Source organism: Abramis brama, assembly GCF_963993115.1.
Source record: "Abramis brama genome assembly, chromosome: 14".
NCBI lineage: Eukaryota > Metazoa > Chordata > Actinopteri > Cypriniformes > Leuciscidae > Abramis > Abramis brama.
The window spans coordinates 29,072,902-29,093,649 of NC_139976.1; the positions used below are offsets into that span (position 1 = coordinate 29,072,902).

Sequence of the window (20,748 nt, forward strand, 5' to 3'; positions counted from 1 at the left end):
AAAACAACAGTACTCTTTCTCACTAGATTTAATTAGATCAACGCCATTTTAATTAATTTGGTGTAAGGTCTTTGGGTATAGGCCTATAATAATAGTTTTCAATCATACATTTTTGAGTAGCCGCTTAACACCATATTAAATATGTATTATTTATTTATTTACTAACTAGGCATGCTAGGCTAGGCTACTTAATGAATTACATACAAGCTATGAAATAAATCAGCCAACGCGTTTATCTATATCCACATTCTAATCTATCTAAAATCTATAAATAGCAGTGATACGGCCTGAAAGATGTAGAATACCTATAAGAGAATGTCGCTCCACCTGTCTTACTGCTCGTGCACGCCCCGGCCTCGTTCGCGACGCGCTCACCTGAGACCAAACGTCAGTCCAAAGACACATCATGACGCGACAAATTTACTTCATTCTTATAATCACAAACTTTGCGATTTGCTCAGGTAAGACAAATCCGATCATTTATAGACTTGTTGTTTTCATACTGCTGACTAACACACACAGTTGAGTAAAAAACTATACAAACAATCGTCGTGTTTCTCCGACAACAAACCACAAAACTACTACAAAAGTCTGTATTGGAGTATTAATCATATAGGGAAAATAACATATTAATAGATAGTTTTATACTTAATATCACTAGGTTCAATTACATTAGTTGTGTGTTGGTCCTGTTTAGAAATAGCTTTAGTAGCCTATATGGCGAACACAATGCGATGAGTTTGTAATAGGCTTTATATTTTTTTATGTTTTGAAAGTATCTTATACTCATAAAGGCTGCATTTAGTCAAAATAAATAGAATTCTAGTAAAATAGAATGTTTTATAATATAATTTATTCCTGTGAAGCAAAGCTGATTTTTCCGCATAGTTACTCTCTTCAGTGTCACACGATCCTTCATTAGAAATCATTCTAATATGCAGATTTGGTGCTGAAACTTGAATGTAGAATGTTAGTCCAGTCATTTTAAGCCAAAATGAGGGTCAACCTTGAACAAATTGCAACAGAAGCAAACTCAACTGATTTTGTATCCTCAATATGTCCTGAGTAAGGAAAAAAAAAAGTCCAGAAGAATCCCATTAGGGGAAAGTTTTGAAAAAGACCCAAATATAGCCTATTCATATGCCTATTCATTCTTTTTCTTACGTGAATAGGGTAAAAATAATAATAATAATTTAGATATTTAGATATCACCATGAAAATTACTGAGTTGATTACTTGCATCAAGACAAAAAAATTTATTACAAGTTTTTTGAAATTGTTTGTTAACATGGACAAACGGTGCATAATCTAATTACGTATGTGCTAATTTGCATAAATACCACAACAGATCTAAACATTGGGTATAGCCAGGTGAAAATGTCTTGTTGAATCTTGTTGACATATAACAGTAAAATACTTGATGTTAAGGTCTGAATGGAACCCATTTAGGCTACCCATGAGCATTAATACATAGAGGCAGGAAGAAGTACTTTAGAAACCAGCCTTTATTAATTTTTAAGAGATGGGGTTTGGGGCTGGGTCTGTGGGACTGTTTCTGGGGGACGAGTCTGAGGGAAGAACAGGAGACAATGGTAAGGAGAATGCAGAAGACAAAAGGTAAGTAAAATAAAAAGTGAATCCCCAGAAACAGTCCCACGGACCCAGCCCCAAACCCCATCTCTGCAATAATAATTAATAAAGGCTGGTTTCTAAAGTACTTCTTCCTGCCTCTATGTATCAATGCTCATGATCAATGAATCCCCTAATGGGATTCTTCAGGACTTTTTTTTCCTTACTCAGGACATCAGTTGAGTTTGCTTCTGTTGCAATTTGTTCAACCTTTTTTCATAAAATGACTGGACTATGTAGAAAACATTTGTGCTGCTTAATATTTTTATGGTAACCATGCATAATAAACTGCCATTTATAAGTTTGGGGCAAGTGTGATCTTTAATAAAAAAAAAAAAGAACACTTAAGATTGATAACAATAAGAACCATTATTAATAATTGAGCACCAACAATTAAACAATAATCAGCATGATTTCGGAAAGATCATGTGACACTGAAAACTGAGGTAATGGCTTCAGAAAATTCAGCTTTGCCATCACAGGAATAAATAACATTTTAACATTTATTAAAATAGAAAATGCTTATTTTAAAATGTTATAATATTTCACAATAGTACTGTTTTTACTGTATTTTTCATCAAATAAACTCAGCCTTGGTAAGTAGATGAGACTTTTTTCAATAGACTTAATTTGAAGAACTCACAAAACCCATTTCTGCAAAGGATTAAACTTGTTCCATATTTAGTTAGGCCTAGCCTAATTCTTACTGTTGTGTTTATTTGCTTCTTTTATCATATGCCTTCATAGTCCAGACCACAGACCAGACATCATATGTGAAGAATTATGATGTGGTCAAACCTCAGCTGGTTCATGAGCGCTGGAGGAGAAACGCAGACCCCTCACACACATCTGCACAGGTATAAAGCACTATTGTCACATTGCCTGGAAGTAAGTTATGATGTTGTTCTCGACCTATTTTAAAATGATGTGTCTGATTTCAGGATAGATATGCTGATAGCATCACATACTCAGTCAGGATAGATGGCAGTGAACGTTTACTTCATCTGACAAAGAACACGTATGAACTTTGGAAGTAGTTTGGCTGAAATGTCTTTATGTAATGATGAAAAATTGTAATTTGATCTCTTATTCCCACAGAGACTTTTTATCGAAGAACTTTGTCGTGTTTTCTCATGGCGCACAGGAGAAAGGGGAAGTTGTAAGAATTGTTTTTATGTTTTATCAGTTACACCACCTAATTTACATACATTAGCTTGGTTCAGAATGAGTATATGTGGAATACATTATTGTCAATAGGCATTGGTCATCTGGCATTGTAAGCATGTAGTCATGTGGTCTTTTTATGTTGACCAGTAACCTTTATAAAGTATTTGAAAACAAGCTGTACTAATACTGGTGGTTTTGTTCTAGGAGCATTGTCACTATCAAGGGTATGTGGAGGGCTATGAAGACTCTCTCGTAGCTCTCAGCAACTGTGAAGGTCTCAGGTATGTATGCTACTTACTTTCACTTCATAAAAAGCAGTCATACCAGTTTTATGGGTGCCACATTTTTCTTTGCAAGGCAGCTCTGCATTAAAACTCCTCTTCATATGTATAATTTGCGGGAGAGACGGGTGGGGCATGTTCCCACCACCTTTTACCAGCTTTGATATCGTTTCCACCACTTTTTGAGTGCTCGTTGCCGCTGAAATGATCAGTGGCGGAAGGCAACAGTGTTCTCTTGGCACTCATGCACACTGTGCAGTCTTCACGCAAATGAACTCTTAAATCTATCGCTCAAGGCTGTTGCAAAGAATCTCCATTCATTTCGGTGAAATCACAAAATCAAAATGCAGACAAATGTGTCCCTGCTCTTGATATACAATCACTGATCTTGGTTTAAATGAGAGAAAAAAATAGAAACTTAACAAGGGTGGATTAGAACCCAGAATCTCTGGCACGCTAATAACAAAAATTCTACCACCAGTCCATTAGGACACATAAATGTTTAATGTATTTACTCTCAAGTTTTATAGAAGATGTAAGGATGAAACTATCACATTAAACATAAGTTATTAAACAAGACGTGTATCGAGACCTTGCGCTTTTTCCCCAGTCCTCTGCCCGCGTCTTTTTTCCGTTTTTCAAAGCAAAACCGCTTTCTGTGTGAACCAGCCCTAAGAAGCAGAATAAGTCAAATAAGTATTTCCATCATGTCTAGACCTTATGCATATATAACTGTACCTTAATTCCAGGTAATATAATCATCTCATGTGAAACTAAACAAAATACCACACATATTAGACAAGAGACCACACTGAGCAGAAAACGGAAAAAACAAATAGCATGTCTATAGCCCAGAAATAGACGTACATTTGTCAGAGTAGAAGTATACTAGATGTCTGGTCTGAATAGAACATTTGAATATGAGTATAACTATGAGTATATGATTTTAAACGATGCAGTAGACAAAAAGCATAAATGGATCAATACAAGAATATTGTTTGAAAGGATTAATCATAGAAATAACCTTAAAGAATAATCATAATAATCATACGCATATCTTTTTCTTATACACCACGTTTAACAAGATTTCATTTTTAATGAGTATTTTTTACTTTTTAGTTGCATTTGTTTGGTTCTTTGTTCATCCTCAAACAATTATTTTATTTCTATTATTAAGAGGTTTTCACAAGAGTTAACTGTAAACTGCAAACATTAAACTTTGCTTAAATTAAATGTCTTTAACTGGAAGTGTTCTGTTAACTCTGCTAAACTATAATTACTAAAACTAAAACTAAATATATACAAACTAAATAGAAATGCGTTCACAAAATAAAAACTAAACTAAAACTAACAAAACCATTAATGAAACTAACTAAAACTAAACTGAAATTTATAGGAAATTTGAAAAAAATATTAAAATAAAAACTAATTTAAAAATGCTAAACTATAATAACCTTGGATGTAACTACAGAAGAGTCAAGTTTTAAATAGGAAAAATATCGAAACTCTTTGGTCATTTTTTTGAGAGAGATGCTAGTGGTCTTGTCCGATTCAATGATCTATGCTAAGCTATGCTAAAAGTGGTACCGCCAGACCCGGAGTTTGGCTGAATGGATTCGAAAACGGTAAAACTCAACTGTTTAACTCTGGGGGAGTTGTAAAATGAGCCTATTTCCAAAAAAAGTGGAGTATCCCTTTAAGCTTAGTGAAAATAGTGGCAGATACTATTTGAACCTCAGTGTATTGTAGTACATTGTAAAATAATGCTATATTAACATCTTATTCAGTGTATATGGTTATATTTATTAAAATCCTAAATTAATCCTGTCTTATTGGACCTTACTTGTCCCTGTCCCTACACCTACCCCCTACCCCTAACCATATTGAACCTGAAGGTTCAGGAAAGGAGCCACGGTTTTGAGCGTTGTAACAATTTGAGCTGCACGTGTTGCGGTGGATGTTGTTCAGATATTACATCCATTTTTAATTATATTTCCATTTTTTGAAGATTATCTTAATTTTTTAATTTTAAAATAAACACCTCTCTGAATTGATATGTGATGGGAAAAGAAGTTGAATGAGATCTGAAAAAAAAAAACACAACTCTGGCCTCTTCAAAAGCTACACATTAGCAAAACTTTCCGCAGGATTTTATGGGCAAAAAAACATCCATTGTCAATAGCGTAGAGATTTATAAAGCACAACTCACACAGAAGTCAGTTCCTAACCAAGCAGCTTTCTGTTGGTGAATGCAGCGAATTTACGTGACAAATTTGAACACTAACGAAAGCTGCATGGGGAACTTTTCCGCCCTCACACAAACTCATGATCACACAGATTCCTATTGAAATTACTGGGTTTTGCCCACAAAATTTCACAGAGAAATGGTAAATGTGATTGCACCATCATTCTCCACACCAGACTGGTTTCTTTTGTAATTTTGTCTGGATCAACCAGTCATTGGTGGGCGGAGCTAGGGTAAATAGCCTTATCCAACAAGATGGGCTATTTGCACAAAAAGACACTCCGTTACATATATGGTCGCTTTTAATAAGAGTAAGAAAAGTCATATCAACTTTTATGTTCAATGTTAGCTGTCACTTGTCAAACATTAGGTTGTAACTTAATGTGTTGTTGTACACTGTGTTTCAGGGGGGTCATTCTCATTGGTAATGAAGGCTATGGGCTGGAACCCGTCTTGTACTCCAAAGCCAATGAACATCTCCTCTTCCTGTTGAAGGACGGTCAGTCAGAGCCATTTGTGTGTGGACTGGCCAATGAAACGTCTCCCAGTGAGGACCACTCCCATTACGCTGACATGTCCATGTTTTTACGGGTTCGAAAATATGTCGTATTGTCTTAAACATTTTGATGTTCTACAAACGCAACATTTGATATTTCATTTTATCTGTTGAATCCACAGAAAAAGCGAAACTTACCTCAGACCAAATACGTGGAGTTGGTATTAGTGGTTGACAACCAAAGGGTGAGCTTTAGCCATTCGAAGTGTTTTTGGAAAAGTGTTTTTCATCATTATATAGTTGGCTGATTCTGAGAGGTGTGTTTATTTGTTCTCAGTATGTCTATAACAGCCGCAGCATAACTGCTGTGCGTGATGAGATGGTCCAATTGGTTAACTTGCTTGATACGGTGAGAATTAAAGCTACAGATAATGTTATTGTTTGGATAAGCCCAACCCTAACCTCATTCAATAATGTGTTAAGACTGTTGTACTGTATTTCCGAGCCTTTCTCGTGATGATGAAATGAAATATTTGTGGCTGTTTCTGTGTGGACCCTAGTACTACAAACAGCTGAATATACGGATATCATTGATTGGGTTGAAGATCTTTGACACTGAGAACCCCTTCAGTGTGGATGGCAATGCTGGGGACGTGTTGGGCAGGTTTGTGCAGTGGAGGAAAACAGATCTGTTACCTCAAATCAGGCATGACGTGGGGCAGCTCATTGTGTAAGTACTCCTGTCACATCCTTTAGCAATAGCTGTTTTTTCGATTACATTTTTCAGTGAAATGTTTAATTCTTGAGCTGCTAGAATGTGGCTTTGATTGTGTCCTGAAGACTGTGTGCCTGTGGCGACATTTTTGCAAAATGATGTTATGTTGCGTGTTGCATGTTTCGCAACACTTTTAAAGTGAAATGTCCACATTGTCCAGTGAGTCAGGGCCAGCGCAATTGCCAAGAGCAGAGGATTTCTAGCATTACTTCTACCAGCAAGTTAATTTTAGCTACTTTTTGATAGATAGATTTAGAATTTTTCCAACAAGTAGCGGTGTAGCGCTACAAAAACTACATTTCCTTTTTCAATTTGACAACTTGCAATGCATTGAAGCAGCGCAGCGTTGTCGTCTTATTAGATCGCAAACTATAATTGTGTATTACTGTCATCTATAGCATCTTGCAGATTTAGAGTTTGTCTGATAATTATGTAAAGGACGTACAGGAGTGGGTTGATATTTCACAAGAATCGGCTAGTAAAGGCTATACTTTTGTGTGTAATTTATGCAAACCAGAGAATAAAACACTGTCTGCGTCGAAGACTTAAAGCACATACAGGTGATTCATAGCTTTTTTAAAATTGATTATCCTGCGTTACTACACTATATATCAAGGTTTCTGCGCGTTATTGTCTTTCCGCGTGGCAAATTAATTTAATTCCATTTAAGCTTTTATCTGACTCCATTTTATCATGACTTCGAATTTAAGTTAGATTGCCAATTGGTTATTGGTCAATTATATAATATATGATCACAATCTCGCCAGCTTCGGTCACTAAACAGAGGTAATTGCAATATACCTGAGATCGGTCGCATTCACGCTTACACAATCAAAGATACTTTGGTATAGCCCCCATGGAATTGCATACACTTGAATTTAATGTAACCTTTATTTCAGTAGAGGTATGGCCATTACTACAGATATAAGTCAAACAACTTTACTTGTCTTATAATAGCTTTGGATTGGCCATGCCGCGGTTTCCCACGTACACTTATCTAAAGTAACATTAAATTAAAACAGAGGTAAGACACACCCAGTTTTGGGTTGGTCGAGCAGCACTTTTGTAGCCTGGAAATCCAGACCTAAATCTGAAAGATTAATGGTCTGGCGTCGACTAATGAAAATCGGCCAGCTCGAGGGGCGGCACCAAGCATGCATTTGAAAATCTCACTGCATGCAATTGGATAACACTACGACCAATCACAACAATAAACCCCATACGCTTAGCTACCAGCAGAGCTAACTGGTAGATTATACTCTTACCGTATCCAGTCGGCAAAACAGCAAAAACGTCCTTCTTGCAAAGGAACGATTCGAGCGGCGTCTTCTGTTCCTGTTTTAGATAAAAAAACAAGTCTAACTCGTTCATTGTAGCGGCCAAAGTCGTTTCAAACAACTGGTATTCATCCATAGGCATCTTGCAATGTTTACTAATGACTTCGACGTCACAGCACTGTCGTCATCTGTTTAGCTCACCTCTGGCCCGCCTATATCAGATAACCCGATGTGATTGGTGCAGCTCAGATCGAGGGGCATATTTAATGAGCATCATTACTCGACACCAGAGTAACTCGCTGAGCAAATTCAACTTGTGCTCTCGCGAGAATTACCAGGGTAGCACTTTTGCTGCCCTAAACAGAAATTCACTTCTTGTCTTTGCAAAACCAAGTACACTTGAATTAGTGCCAAATATTAGTTGTCACTAATCTGACGCAAAACTTGCGGTAACATACGAATCCGTTTAATCTACTTGGGAAAACAATTTCAGAGTCAGTCGGAATAAAATCAAATGTAACAATTTATTATGTCAGGTAAATGTATCATGCCAATTTCATAATCAGTTCAAAGATAATACAAAACATCAAATTCTCTGGAATATAGAGAGAAGATGCAAACCTGACATTATAAAATACATGATGCTGAGAGTCTCGGCCACTCTCAGCATCACGGGCCAATTTGAGCTACAAATCGCCACAAGCCTTCTTCAGCATCTCCCTAAATACTCAGACCATGGCAGAAACCTCTTTTCAAATGTAAACCCAAGTTCACAGTGGGAATTTGCATTAATTACCATCCCAGACTTACTGCTTACGTACCCAGATGGCTTTCCTGTAGCTCAAACAGTAGAGCGTTGGCGCTTGCTATGCCAAGGTCATGGGTTCGAAAGCAAGAACTGAAAAGAATGTAAATGTGTACTTGAAAATGCAATGTAAGTCGCTTTGGATAAATAAAATGCATAAATGTAAATGTAATGTAATGTACTGGGGACAAAGGTTGATTTACATGGGGCACACCCACAGCAGTTAACAAGATATCTCTAAACTCTCCACACCTTATTAGCTTTTTTATTACCTTTGCACCAGTCGCACTGAGACATTTCAAATGATACCAAACAAGTATAATACTGTATGATAATTGTTATTATTAAACCATATAGATTTTTTGGGTGAATTCAGATAGGGATGGGTGAAGGGAATGATTTGTAAATTGGGAGGTGATCAACTCAAGTGTGATTGTGTCTCGAATGGGGATGGTAATATAGCAAGAGAAGTTAACCTTTGATGTCTCGGAGAGTACGGTTCCTGGAACAGGAACTCTCTTCCTGTTCCAGTTTTTCCAGTCTTACACTACCTTATGTTCACAGTCAAAGTTTATACTATTGATTTTTTTATTTTTTTTATTATTTTATATTTCTGAATAATTAAATTTTTCCCCAACAGCTCATATTCCTATAGGATTTTATATATTTTCTCCAACAACTTATGTGTATAGAATGGTGCATGAAACAAATTCATAAGTAATAAAGGGGTTTAAATAATAAACTCCATAGTGAATTCCATCAAGGGCTTAGTGCGTTCCATTTAAACCTTATTCACGAGTTCCGCCAGTAGTGTGCACTCGTAAGCAATGACACACATCCGAGTGAACGAGACGGAGGGAAGTTTGCAAGTGAAGGGCATAAAAATTTGGAGTGGAACGCAGCCAATGATCAGGGAATCACAAAGAGGAACAGGAGACAGGAACTAGACAGTACTACAAAGTGAAAGTCTAATTGACAAACAAAAGCAGAATCATTACAGCCAAAATAGATTACAATTTAATTTAGTGCCACTATGGTGCAAGAAATCTTTTTGTAGATTAAAGGGGTCATATAATGGTACATGCACTTTTACAAGTTGGTTGTACTGAAATGTGTGTTGGCAGTGCCTGTACACAACCATCATAAAATGATAAAAAGTGTTTTTTTTTAAATCTCTTTATATGTTTTCCCCTCTCTCAAATCAAGCCGTTCGACCTTGTGACGTCACACGGTCGGACGCCCCTCCCACGATTGTTGATTGACAGCAGCGTTTCATCTGAAACAGGGATCTGAAGCACAGACCCGCCCTCGCTCGTGAGCAAGCTGTCTGTCATCATAGTCTGCGCGTCATTGTTGATACGCTGGAGCACTGTCTATGAGTAGAATGGCGTCTAAGCGATTGTGGTGTTCTGTTCTTGGGTGCAATAACGAACACAGCAGTCATTTTGATGTTCTTAAATCCGAACCGCTGAAGACTCAGTGGCTGAGTTTTGTTTTCGAAGGGAATATTCCCCACGATCAACAGCAATGCTTTCATGTTTGCGCGAATCATTTCACCAGACTGCTTTATAAACGAGAACATTGAAAAAGGTATTAACGTTAGCTCCTGTCTGAGTATGTGTTGTTTATTTGTGCCTAATGACTGTCATATTCTCACAGACTGGTTATTTTTTAAACAGATCAGTAAAACTTTAGTGCTTCAGCCCTGACAGTTGTACCTAACACTGCAAAGATAACGTTACGCATCACGGACAAGCCTACATTTACCGAAAAAAAGTTTTTCATGACCATTAGCTGTAACATCAATCTGTCAATGAACTAACGTATACATCAGTAAACACATAGTGTTCGTATCATACTACTCTACCCTGCCAGTACACACAAAGATAGATCCAAGTGACATTACGTTAACCAACCATTCAGAAACGTCCTGTTTTCCGACTCAAATTGGTTCAAATTGAAACGGTTGCACAGTGTCCTCAGAGACTCCCGCTGCCATTCTCCATATTATACCCTCAACTGTTGTCAAGGCAACACTCCATGTGTGTTGTTGTGGCAAAACGCCCCACGGAACAGAGGGGCAAGGTGAGCAAAGCTCATTATCATTTAAAGACACATGCACTTAAACGGCGTGCTGAAAACAGAGCTGTTTTTGAATAGGTAAAATGAGTTTTCTTACAATACTAATGAGAATTTTTAATTAAAGTTATATTACAAACTTTTAATTTAGACCCTAAAGAATCATATTAGCTTGTACAAAAATGGCATTATATGACCCCTTTAATATAAAATTTATATCAACTCGTGGCAAAAAAAAAACGTACTGCAATGTTCAAATTATTTACAGTTTGAGAATGTAGTCTTTACCATTTAATTTAATTTGTCTTGGTCTCAGAAATGACACCAGATGTCAGTGACATTAGACCTGTGTATGTTCTGAGTAACATGATCTGTGTCTCTGTTTCTTAAAGAGGCCGTTCAGGAGCGTACCCTGGAGGTGTGCTTGGCATGGCCTTCGTGGGGACTGTCTGCTCTGCGAATACTGGCGGAGGAATCAGTGTGGTTAGAGAATTTATACTGCATCAGTCATTTTGACTAGTATAATAAAACTTGATTATCTTAGAATGCTCTTAAGTATTTTGAAGCCTTCAGGGGTGATGGGTTTCTGAAAGCGGTAATCTAAAACCTGCATGTTTTATTGATGGAAAGGCGTGTTTGCAGACTGGCTGCCAGAAGGAAGAGAAGCAATTAACCCTAAAAAGTCTATCACATTTGATAATTTGTACTTTTTATTTTTATTTTTTATTTTAGCAAGTAAAAGGCATTTTAGTATTATTTCACATCCTCCTTCAGGTTGTGGAACGTGTTTTTTTGTTTCGAAATCTTATAAAGTAAATGTCAGAATAACTTGTATAGTAATATTTCAAGATGAACACCTACTGGACTGAACCAACATGGGTTTACTTGATTATTATTAATTATTATTTTTAAATCATGTTTACAATATATCATGATACATCACGTTTTTGAGGAACTTTTATTCGTACATCTGTGAATCATCGTTGTATTGCATTGCATAATATGTTTTGCCCCACACCATAAAAACTACAGAGCTTTGATAATAAAACTAATCATTTAAATATTGAGATATATGTAGCGTGACAGCTGATATTTAAATGCAAGTAGTCTGATATACTGTTATAAAGATCTCATTGATTTACATTATCAGAATAAAATTTTACATTTTGGCAATTTAAATATCAGTAACTGCACCAAATTGCATATTTTTGCTTAGTTTGAGCATCTAAATGAAACTGAGTTTTTTTTTTCTCGAGTTTGAGCTCTGCATTGTCACTATTTCATACTATATGAGCCATAAAAGCCTGATATAATCAAATATGATACTCAACAAAAAACATGGTTACACTGTATTTCAATGGTCCACTTTAGACTAACTACTACTAACCAACTAAAAGTAACTTTGCAACTAGATCTCAACTAACTCTCATTAGACTATTAGTAGACTATTAGTAGCCTATATAATTTAATTTAAGTTGTGATTGTCTATGCTGTCACATACCTGCCTCAGATACATTTAGATGTAAATAATTTGCCAGAAAGCAGACTCTAATCTTATGTCTCCTTTGTTTTTCACTGTTATATCATCACAGTTTAGCAACAGTAATCTGCCGTCGTTCTCTACCGTTGCTGCTCATGAGCTGGGGCATAACCTGGGCATGAGTCATGACATCAGTGGCTGTAGCTGTGGTGGGAGCTGCATCATGGCACCCACTGCCAGGTCAGTGAATGTTGTTGTTTCATAATATCAATCCTTCATTAGTGCAACTATTTGAGTGACTTTTTTTTTTCGTTCTTTTTTTTCTTCTTTTTGTCTTTGGTTATGTGGAACACAAAAAGAAAACATCATATAGGTTTGGAATGACATGATGACAGATTTTTACTTTATCTTCCCTATAAGTTTTTTAAGTATGTTAAACAATACCGTTTGTTAAAAGTCATACAGAATTACAACGAAACCAATGGCTCTCCTTGACATGCCAAATAGATTTTACTTGATGTTGTTTTCTTGATTTAATAATAAATGATAACAAACTATAAAAAAGTTAAAATAATAAATAATTAAATAAAGTAAAATTCAATTCTAACATGTAATCTAGATGTGTATATTAAGATGTGTCTCTCCCCCTTTTTTTTGGTTGTTGAATATCCTGTTTGACTCAGAAATGCATCTGATTATGAAAGTAAAATGGGTCCACATTACAATTTAGAGTGATCTGTTATCAGAGGTAACTGTCTAAGTTATGTATTCAGAAATGTACATAATGCAAAATCACAGTTAGCAAAAAATTTATTAATTTAAACAATGTAATAATTGAATGCAGAAACAATGAGCTCATTGAAGTAATGAATACTTGTTTGTTAACAAATGATTATGACATTTAGAAAATGTAGCAAACTTCTTGATTTCGTGTGTTTGACGTTGTGTTTGGGTGTGAATGCAGTGGATCGACTAAATTCAGTGAATGCAGTGCGAAAGATTTTGAGAGGTTGATTCTGCGAGGTGGTGGGGCGTGTTTGAGGAACCAGCCCTCTCAAGACAACATCATCACAGTACCCCGCTGTGGGAACGGCATTCTGGAGAGTGGAGAGGAGTGTGACTGTGGCACTCCTCAGGTATTTTTTTTTTAAACTCGGAGGCTTAATGGGAAAAAAAACGGCTTGCTGTTTCAACGGTATGCTATCAGGGCTTTAGTCTCGAGGAATTTTTTATGTTTCCTTAGCAATATTCAGAGTTAATAATTCATTATATTTCCAATGTCTTCAGTTTCCAGGCACTATTATACCAAAAACGATAGACACAATTTATTAACCTATCAGAAACCTGTCAGTTTCAGTTTTTTCATTCTCATCCAAGTGTGCCGCGCACATCCTGAAAAGTGAAGCCAAAACATTTCGATCACCCCCTTGGTGGCTGGCTGCAGTTATAGGTCATAAACCCCGCCTTCTCCATGTAATCGAATGGGATGTGAGCCAAAAAAAAAAAATCGAATTACACTTCAAATACATTTTTCCCTAAGATAGTTTCTGTCATTTTAGGTAGTTGTTATCACTCTGATATATGTTGTTGTTCAAGTTTTCGTTTTTAGCAAGTTATTTGATCCCATAAAAATGGGGAGTAACGTCATTATTGACAGATGTGCTAGTGATTGCACATCTGCAGGACCTTGATACCTCCACCTCATGATCATACTGAGCAGACTCTGGCTCCAAATGACATCATCAGCGTGAGATGTAAACGGATATTTCAATTTTTTTTTACTGCGGAAGGAAGTGCAGACACGTCATCCATCTTTTTTTACAGTCTATGTTCTCATCACAACCATGCATAAGACTATCACATGTATAATAAGCGAAGTCGTCACCAATGAATTGCTTTAGACAAGAGTATAACAGTCAACATGAAATCGAAATGTACTTTTTATTTGTGCATATTGTTTTTTTTTAGTTGTGCATACCAATACCATACTAGTTCGCTTTACAAGATCCAATCAAATTCTCATGATGGATAAATCCATAAAATCCATTGGATCAGAAGTTCAGTGGGTTTTGATTGTCATTTCATGTTTTCTTTCGTGTGACCCAACTAGTTTCCCCATTTGTTCAACTGTTTATTTTATGTTCATTGATAATTTAAAACCTAAAGGAAAGACAAAGTCACTTTATATCTTAAAAATTAAATTGATTTGCTGTATGACACACTACAGACCTCTTCAGTCTGGCTGTACTGAATGCAGTTTTTACTGTTGTGTTGCAGGAGTGCAATAATAAGTGTTGTAATGCCGCTACATGCACCCTCACTAAGGGCTCGGCCTGTGCTGCAGGAAGCTGCTGTGAAAACTGTCAGGTCAGACCCCTCATCACACACATACACCGTGATCTAGCTTTTTAAATGCAGACTATACCAAACATTAAAGGTGAAGTGTGTACAATTGTTAAAAAAAAGTTCTCTTAACCCAGTTTATCGTTCATTGACTACTATGCATTTCTCTCCCCTAAAAATGTGAACATTGAGCCTCCCAAGCACCATCAAAACATTAAGAGTTGTCCGCTCAGATTTGTCAGTCTCTTTCCAGCACAACCTATAGCATGATTTTGGATGGATTTATTATAAGCGAGACACTCGTGTTCGCTCTAGATGGAGTGGTAGCCTGCTCAATTGCATACTCATGAGTCATGACACATAGCAACATAGTTAAAAGTATTCCCAATATGCTGGACCTTTTATTGAAGCACCAGTAAGAGCTGTATTTGTGATGTTTGAGTTGGGAAACGAAACTAAACTGAAAACTAAACTAAAACAGACTACACGTTACAGTGCCACTAGCGTCACTGAAACATAGTTCACCTTTAACCCTGAAATAATTCTTTATTTGGCTTGTATTAATTTACTTGTGCTGCAAACAAAAACAAAAAACATAGTCATTTATGAATATCTTATGGTCCAGTTAAAAATACCTTGACAAGATACAAATGATATATTCTTAAAAGAAGTGAAATAAGAGAAAGATCTTTGAATGTGAGCAGATCAATGTAGCCGGCACACCCTGCAGACCGTCTGTCAACACCTGCGATCTCCCGGAGTTCTGCGGTGGAGTGTCTCCATTCTGTCCATCAGATTTCTACATCGTGGACGGCACCCCTTGTGCCAGTAACACGGCCTTCTGCTTTGAGGGCCGCTGCCAAACATTTGATTACCAGTGCAAACAGCTTTTTGGCTCAGGTACTTCTCATTGTAGAGTTTTATCTCAAACATATTGGGCGATCATGTGTCACTTTCTGTCTGACATTATGTGGCCAAGCATCAAATGACATGCTGCGTTTTCTAAATTTTATACAAAGCTTGTTTGGTATTGTTTAATTCATGTGTGATGTTATTCTCTGTAGGGGCAACTAAAGCAGATGATAAGTGCTTTAGTTATGCTAATATTAATGGGAATGTGTTTGGAAACTGTGGATACTCTGGGTCTAATCCGAAACCTTGTGAATTGCAGTGAGTACCTTATTTAATTTTAGTTTTACATCATTAAAAAATGCCATCATGGTTGGTTGGTCATAAAAAAAAAATACCATTATGATTCTATGCTAATTGTTAGGGGTAGGTGTTCCGGGCCAGGCCCCACGATTCGGCATGCATGTGTTTTTGTCGATTAATTGCTAAGTTTCGCCATCAATTTGGTACTTGTGTGATGTTATCTGTGCGGACAGCCGCACACACAGAGAGGCGTGTTTCAGATAGCGCACGAAAAGTGAATTGATTCCTTTAAGAGCATCTCCATGCCGAATTGTGACATGAGTGAGACATTGTTAACCCTAACTATTGGTTCAACGGATCACAAAACTATGGATTATATTATGGTTTTTGATCCATAGATCAGATAATTTTCTGGAAGAGCTGTGTGAATTTATTTTGTGTCTTTACAGAAACGCTATGTGTGGGAAAATCCAATGTGTATTTGACAGCAACAACCCACCGGGAGGAGCGACGGTCAGCGTGGTAAAAATAGAGGGGGGCACAATCTCCTGCATGAATGCTGACTTCGGCCTGGGCCCAGATGTGCCAGATCCAGCCTATGTCAAAACTGGCTCGGTCTGCGCTCCTGGAAAGGTTAGAATGGAGAGGATTTAGAAGTCATTCGTTTTGTAGGCTTATTATGTAGGCTTTTGAACTTCTACCTGTACTGGAACATTTCAAACATAGTCTAATAAAATAAAGAACGAAAGTAATACTAGCTCAGATTTATGATTATGAATGGACACTAGAACCAATTTTAAACTGTATCCTCCATAATATGTACTGTTGGAGTTGCTTTTAATTATAATCTGTAACTTTTATACAAACAGTTGAGTCCTATATTTCTCTTTGTCTCTCAGGTGTGTTTGGACTTCCAGTGTTTGAATTCTTCAGTTCTGGATCAGAGTCAGAAATGTGACACCAAGAGAAACTGCAACAGTAATGGAGTAAGTTACTACCTACCTTTTTTTTATTCTTTTTTTTATCCATGTTCTTGGTGTTAATGTGAATCAGTGCATGTTCCACTTACTTACTAATTAACCAATTCATCAAGTCTCACTTTTTTATATTGTGTGGTTTTCGCACAGGTGTGTAATGATCAATTCCATTGTCATTGTAATAATGGCTGGGCTCCACCCAACTGTGACAGATCTGGCAGGGGAGGAAGTATCGACAGCGGCCCGGCACAGATCGGTAAGAGCACACTCATACTGTCTCGCTCTCTAAATAAACAAAACACACAGTGACATGTTTTAACGGTTACATCATCTCTTTTTAGATTACTCCCTGAGAGATGGACTCTTGATCTTCTTTCTTCTGGTGGTGCCAATTTTGGTGGTCTTAATAATCGCTTTGCTCTACGTGTTCAAAAGAGACAGTCTCAGCTGCTGTATCAAGGGTTGCCCATCCAGACACAAAAGGTTCATCAATTGCTTATGCCGGGAACACACTACACAATTGTCAGGGTCACCATTTAGTTGCTGTTGTGTGCACATTACACAATGGATTACCGTCACACATTACACAGAATTTCAATAGGAAGAATCGCTGACAACTCTTGTACATTTTTGCAAAATGTTAAAAAATGCACAAATAGAGAGCAAAGAGTTTTTAAACAGTTATGATACAAGCCCTCTTGTTTTGCTTGTATATAGAGCTGTCACTGTAATACTTATGAGCTCTGACACATCATTGTCCTTCCACTGACTACCTTCCACAACTGTCTAGATAACATTGGGTATGTAAAGTAAAGAGTTGTGACGAAGGTTGATCCACAGTGACGTAAAAGTCGCATTTATTCCGATTTGACCGTTCAGGCTGAGGTCGTATTGCAAAATATCTGACCTGTATCAGATTTAGGACCACATATGGAAGTGGCCCAAATCAGAATAGAAGAGATCAGATTCCATGTGGTTTGTGCTGTTCACACAGTCATGTGAAAAACAGATCTGAGACCCACTCAACGATTGAATGAACACCTCCAATTCGGCGTTTTCCTCAAAACTGTCTACGAGTGGCTTTATGCCATTTATTTTTATGCCTCTTATATCTTGAAACAAATGTCTTATGTTCAATCTTGAATGTTGTGATATTAGTAAACAATGGAGGAAGTTTTACATTTTAAGACAGAGTGGGTAAATCACTAAGAATGAATTATGCATACTTGCTTTTTTTTGGCATTATTTTCATTGTTTTGGCCCCTAACTCACAAAAGAAATGAGAAAAATCAGTTAACAGCACAAACACGGCCACAAAATACTGCTGAAGCAATTGTACCTTATGTACAGAAATATGCCCACAATAGCTGAAAGACGAAATGTTCAGACCAGCAACCCAAGGTTTAAAAAGGTTTCCCCAAATATTCTGCTGCTGTGATGACTAGAAAACATACACATCCCTTTTAAATAAAATCCACCGGTAATTTTACCATTGTTTTCTGTGGGAAGGATAAATTCATCATGCTAATTGCGACAAATAACATTGATGTTTGTGAATTTGGTACATTCCATAATAATCCTCATTTGAATAGAAAGGAGGCATGTTTGAGCTGATTTCATTTGACTGACTGAATTCATTTAAATTTCCTGGTTGAGTTGAATTGTGAGTGGCATTTAAAAAAAAGATCCAGGTTTAAAATATTGCAATGTAACTGATTAGTGAATTCACCCAGGGACAGAAAGTTCATGTCAACAAACACAAAATCAAAAATGTTGAAAATTGTTGTGAAATCTTCTGACATTTTGTTTAATATTTTTACAACAGGCCAACTAATGCAGCAAATGGTACTTCGAATGCCCAGTCAAATGTGGGGGCAAACGGCAATACAACAAGAGCGTCTACTCCACAGTCAACGACAGAGGTTCAAACAGCAAACCACTCACACAGATTCACACATTTTAATGATGAAAATGTGTTAACCCTAAACCCTAACAATAGAAACAGGACTACAGATACACTGATACACATGAGCTCTTCTTAGAGACTGCCAGAAATGACTGATGAATTCATTATGCCCTGCTTTTATTTCCACAATTAGTTACAGTTACATTAATGAACCCTCACTAAATAAAACTTAATTTGTCATTTTTTTAAGGGTTAATAGTAAGTCAACTTCTGCCAATCATCTTTATAGTAACTTTGCTCTCTTCATTTGTTTCTTTCAGCCAAATAAACCAACAAATCTAGTGAATACCTCAAGATCTCAACCAAGGTAATGTCACTAGAAACTAACCCAACCTGTTTTTTGTGTGCGCTCCATTGATTTATTTGTGGTGTTTGCCAAGGCAAGTGACAGACCTGTAACATTAAAGTCCCCATGAAATCAAAATGGAAGTTTTTTGGCTTTTAGTATGAATATTTTAGCCTTAAGGTTATCTATAGGCTAGTGTGCTCCAAAACAATGACAAAATTTAGCATTTAGAAGATATAAGCATTCGGAACTTACAATTTTGATAACATCATTCTGCACTTAAGCTTCTCATCAGATTTTTCTGTCCAATCAAATGCTCTCTAGAATTTGAAACATCCTGCCCCCTACACTATGAATGACAGCGGCTGACATCGGTCACTTCTTCACACAATTACTAATTTGCCCTGTTTAGTAAATCTGGCCCATAGTGCACTAAATAGGGGATAGGGAACGATTCAGACAGAGTAAATATGCTTTCCATCGGGGCGAATTAAGTCTGGTTCCGCGTTAGTGTCACGCGAACCGCCGCAGCGCGTACAGTGTCTAAATAAACGGTTCAATGAACTGTTACATTTCAAAAAATTCTAAATGTTCATACTATTATATGTCATGCTTTACAAGGTTAATACAACAGTGACTGTCACAAGCGGTCAAATGCAGATGGCTGGCTGGGACTTCGAAAAAAAAAAAAAAAAAAAAAGAAGTAGTGAAAGACACTACTTAATATAAATTGGGTCTAAAAATTTAAGGTCGAGACATACTGCATCTAGCTGTATCCAGAATAAATCAAAGACTTGGGCCAGTAATCAACCAATCAAAACACCCTAGAAACGAGCTTAAAAACATTCAGAATATCCAAGCAAATTCATAGCAACGTACAACCAATTAGAAGACCTTAGCAACTACATAGTAACACCCTTGTTTTGCACTGACAGTTCTGTTCTGGCAAACAACATTTACTTGAAACGGTGTGGAAAAAATCTAGTTCATATGTACTTAAATTTGAAAACTTCTTCTTTCTTTTTAATAAGCTGTCTCTCTTTTGTTTAATTTGAGTACAACAATGTTTGAGATTATCATCACCTGACCTGGTTTTCAACATTACAGACAGGGGCCAGGAGTCCCCAGGCCAGTCCCACCCAGACAGACCCAAGTAACAGTATGAAGGCATGATGTTGGACAGTTTCTTTTTTATTATTATTATTGTAAGAGAGATGTTTACTTGACCCACTTTTCCAATGAAGTTGTCAGCAGTAAACCTCCAATTGCTCTGAATTGTTATCACCTTTTCTATAATTTGAAACAGATGAAGGACCAAAGCTGTTCTGAACTGGTCAGGAAAAAGTATATGATGCCTATTGTAATAAAAAAAAAAAAAAAAAAAAATGTTTACAGAGATTTATCAATCTTTTCCAACATTGAGCGATGACAGTGTGAACTCTTAACACACCAGGCAGTTGTTAATATTCATTGTCTTTGCGGAGATAATTAATCTCCCCTAGATGAAGCTGCACTGTAATCATGTGAGTTCAGTTCAGGGATTTTGCATATTTAGTAACATTCACTGCTTTTTTCCACTTGTCTTTCTTTCATAAATAATGTAATGTTCTGTTAGCTATTTTAATACAATTGATTAAAAAATTTGCACATTTGTAATTTTAACCCCAATATATGTATTTTATATGTACCATAAATGTCAAAATGAGAATAAAGTATATTCTGTATTTAAACTGTTAATCTCTTGCACTGGTCTCAAGCTTTAATACATCAAGTATGTTATTATGATGGTT

General features: G+C 36.7%; 1 protein-coding gene across 1 annotated transcript; it reads left to right on the forward strand.

Moving 5' to 3' along the window:
- Positions 1-360: 360 nt before the first annotated feature.
- adam9b (ADAM metallopeptidase domain 9b) lies at positions 361-20,695 on the forward strand. Its single transcript, XM_084135955.1, has 22 exons — positions 361-461; positions 2,377-2,486; positions 2,571-2,647; positions 2,728-2,788; positions 3,001-3,077; positions 5,730-5,913; positions 6,001-6,063; positions 6,156-6,227; positions 6,379-6,548; positions 11,147-11,237; positions 12,347-12,474; positions 13,199-13,370; positions 14,512-14,601; positions 15,282-15,477; positions 15,642-15,747; positions 16,179-16,362; positions 16,629-16,715; positions 16,857-16,962; positions 17,048-17,189; positions 18,532-18,628; positions 18,933-18,979; positions 20,066-20,695. The coding sequence occupies exons 1-22, from the start codon at positions 407-409 to the stop codon at positions 20,121-20,123; spliced, it is 2,373 nt and encodes a 790-aa protein (XP_083992081.1). The 5' UTR covers positions 361-406; the 3' UTR covers positions 20,124-20,695.
- Positions 20,696-20,748: the final 53 nt, after the last annotated feature.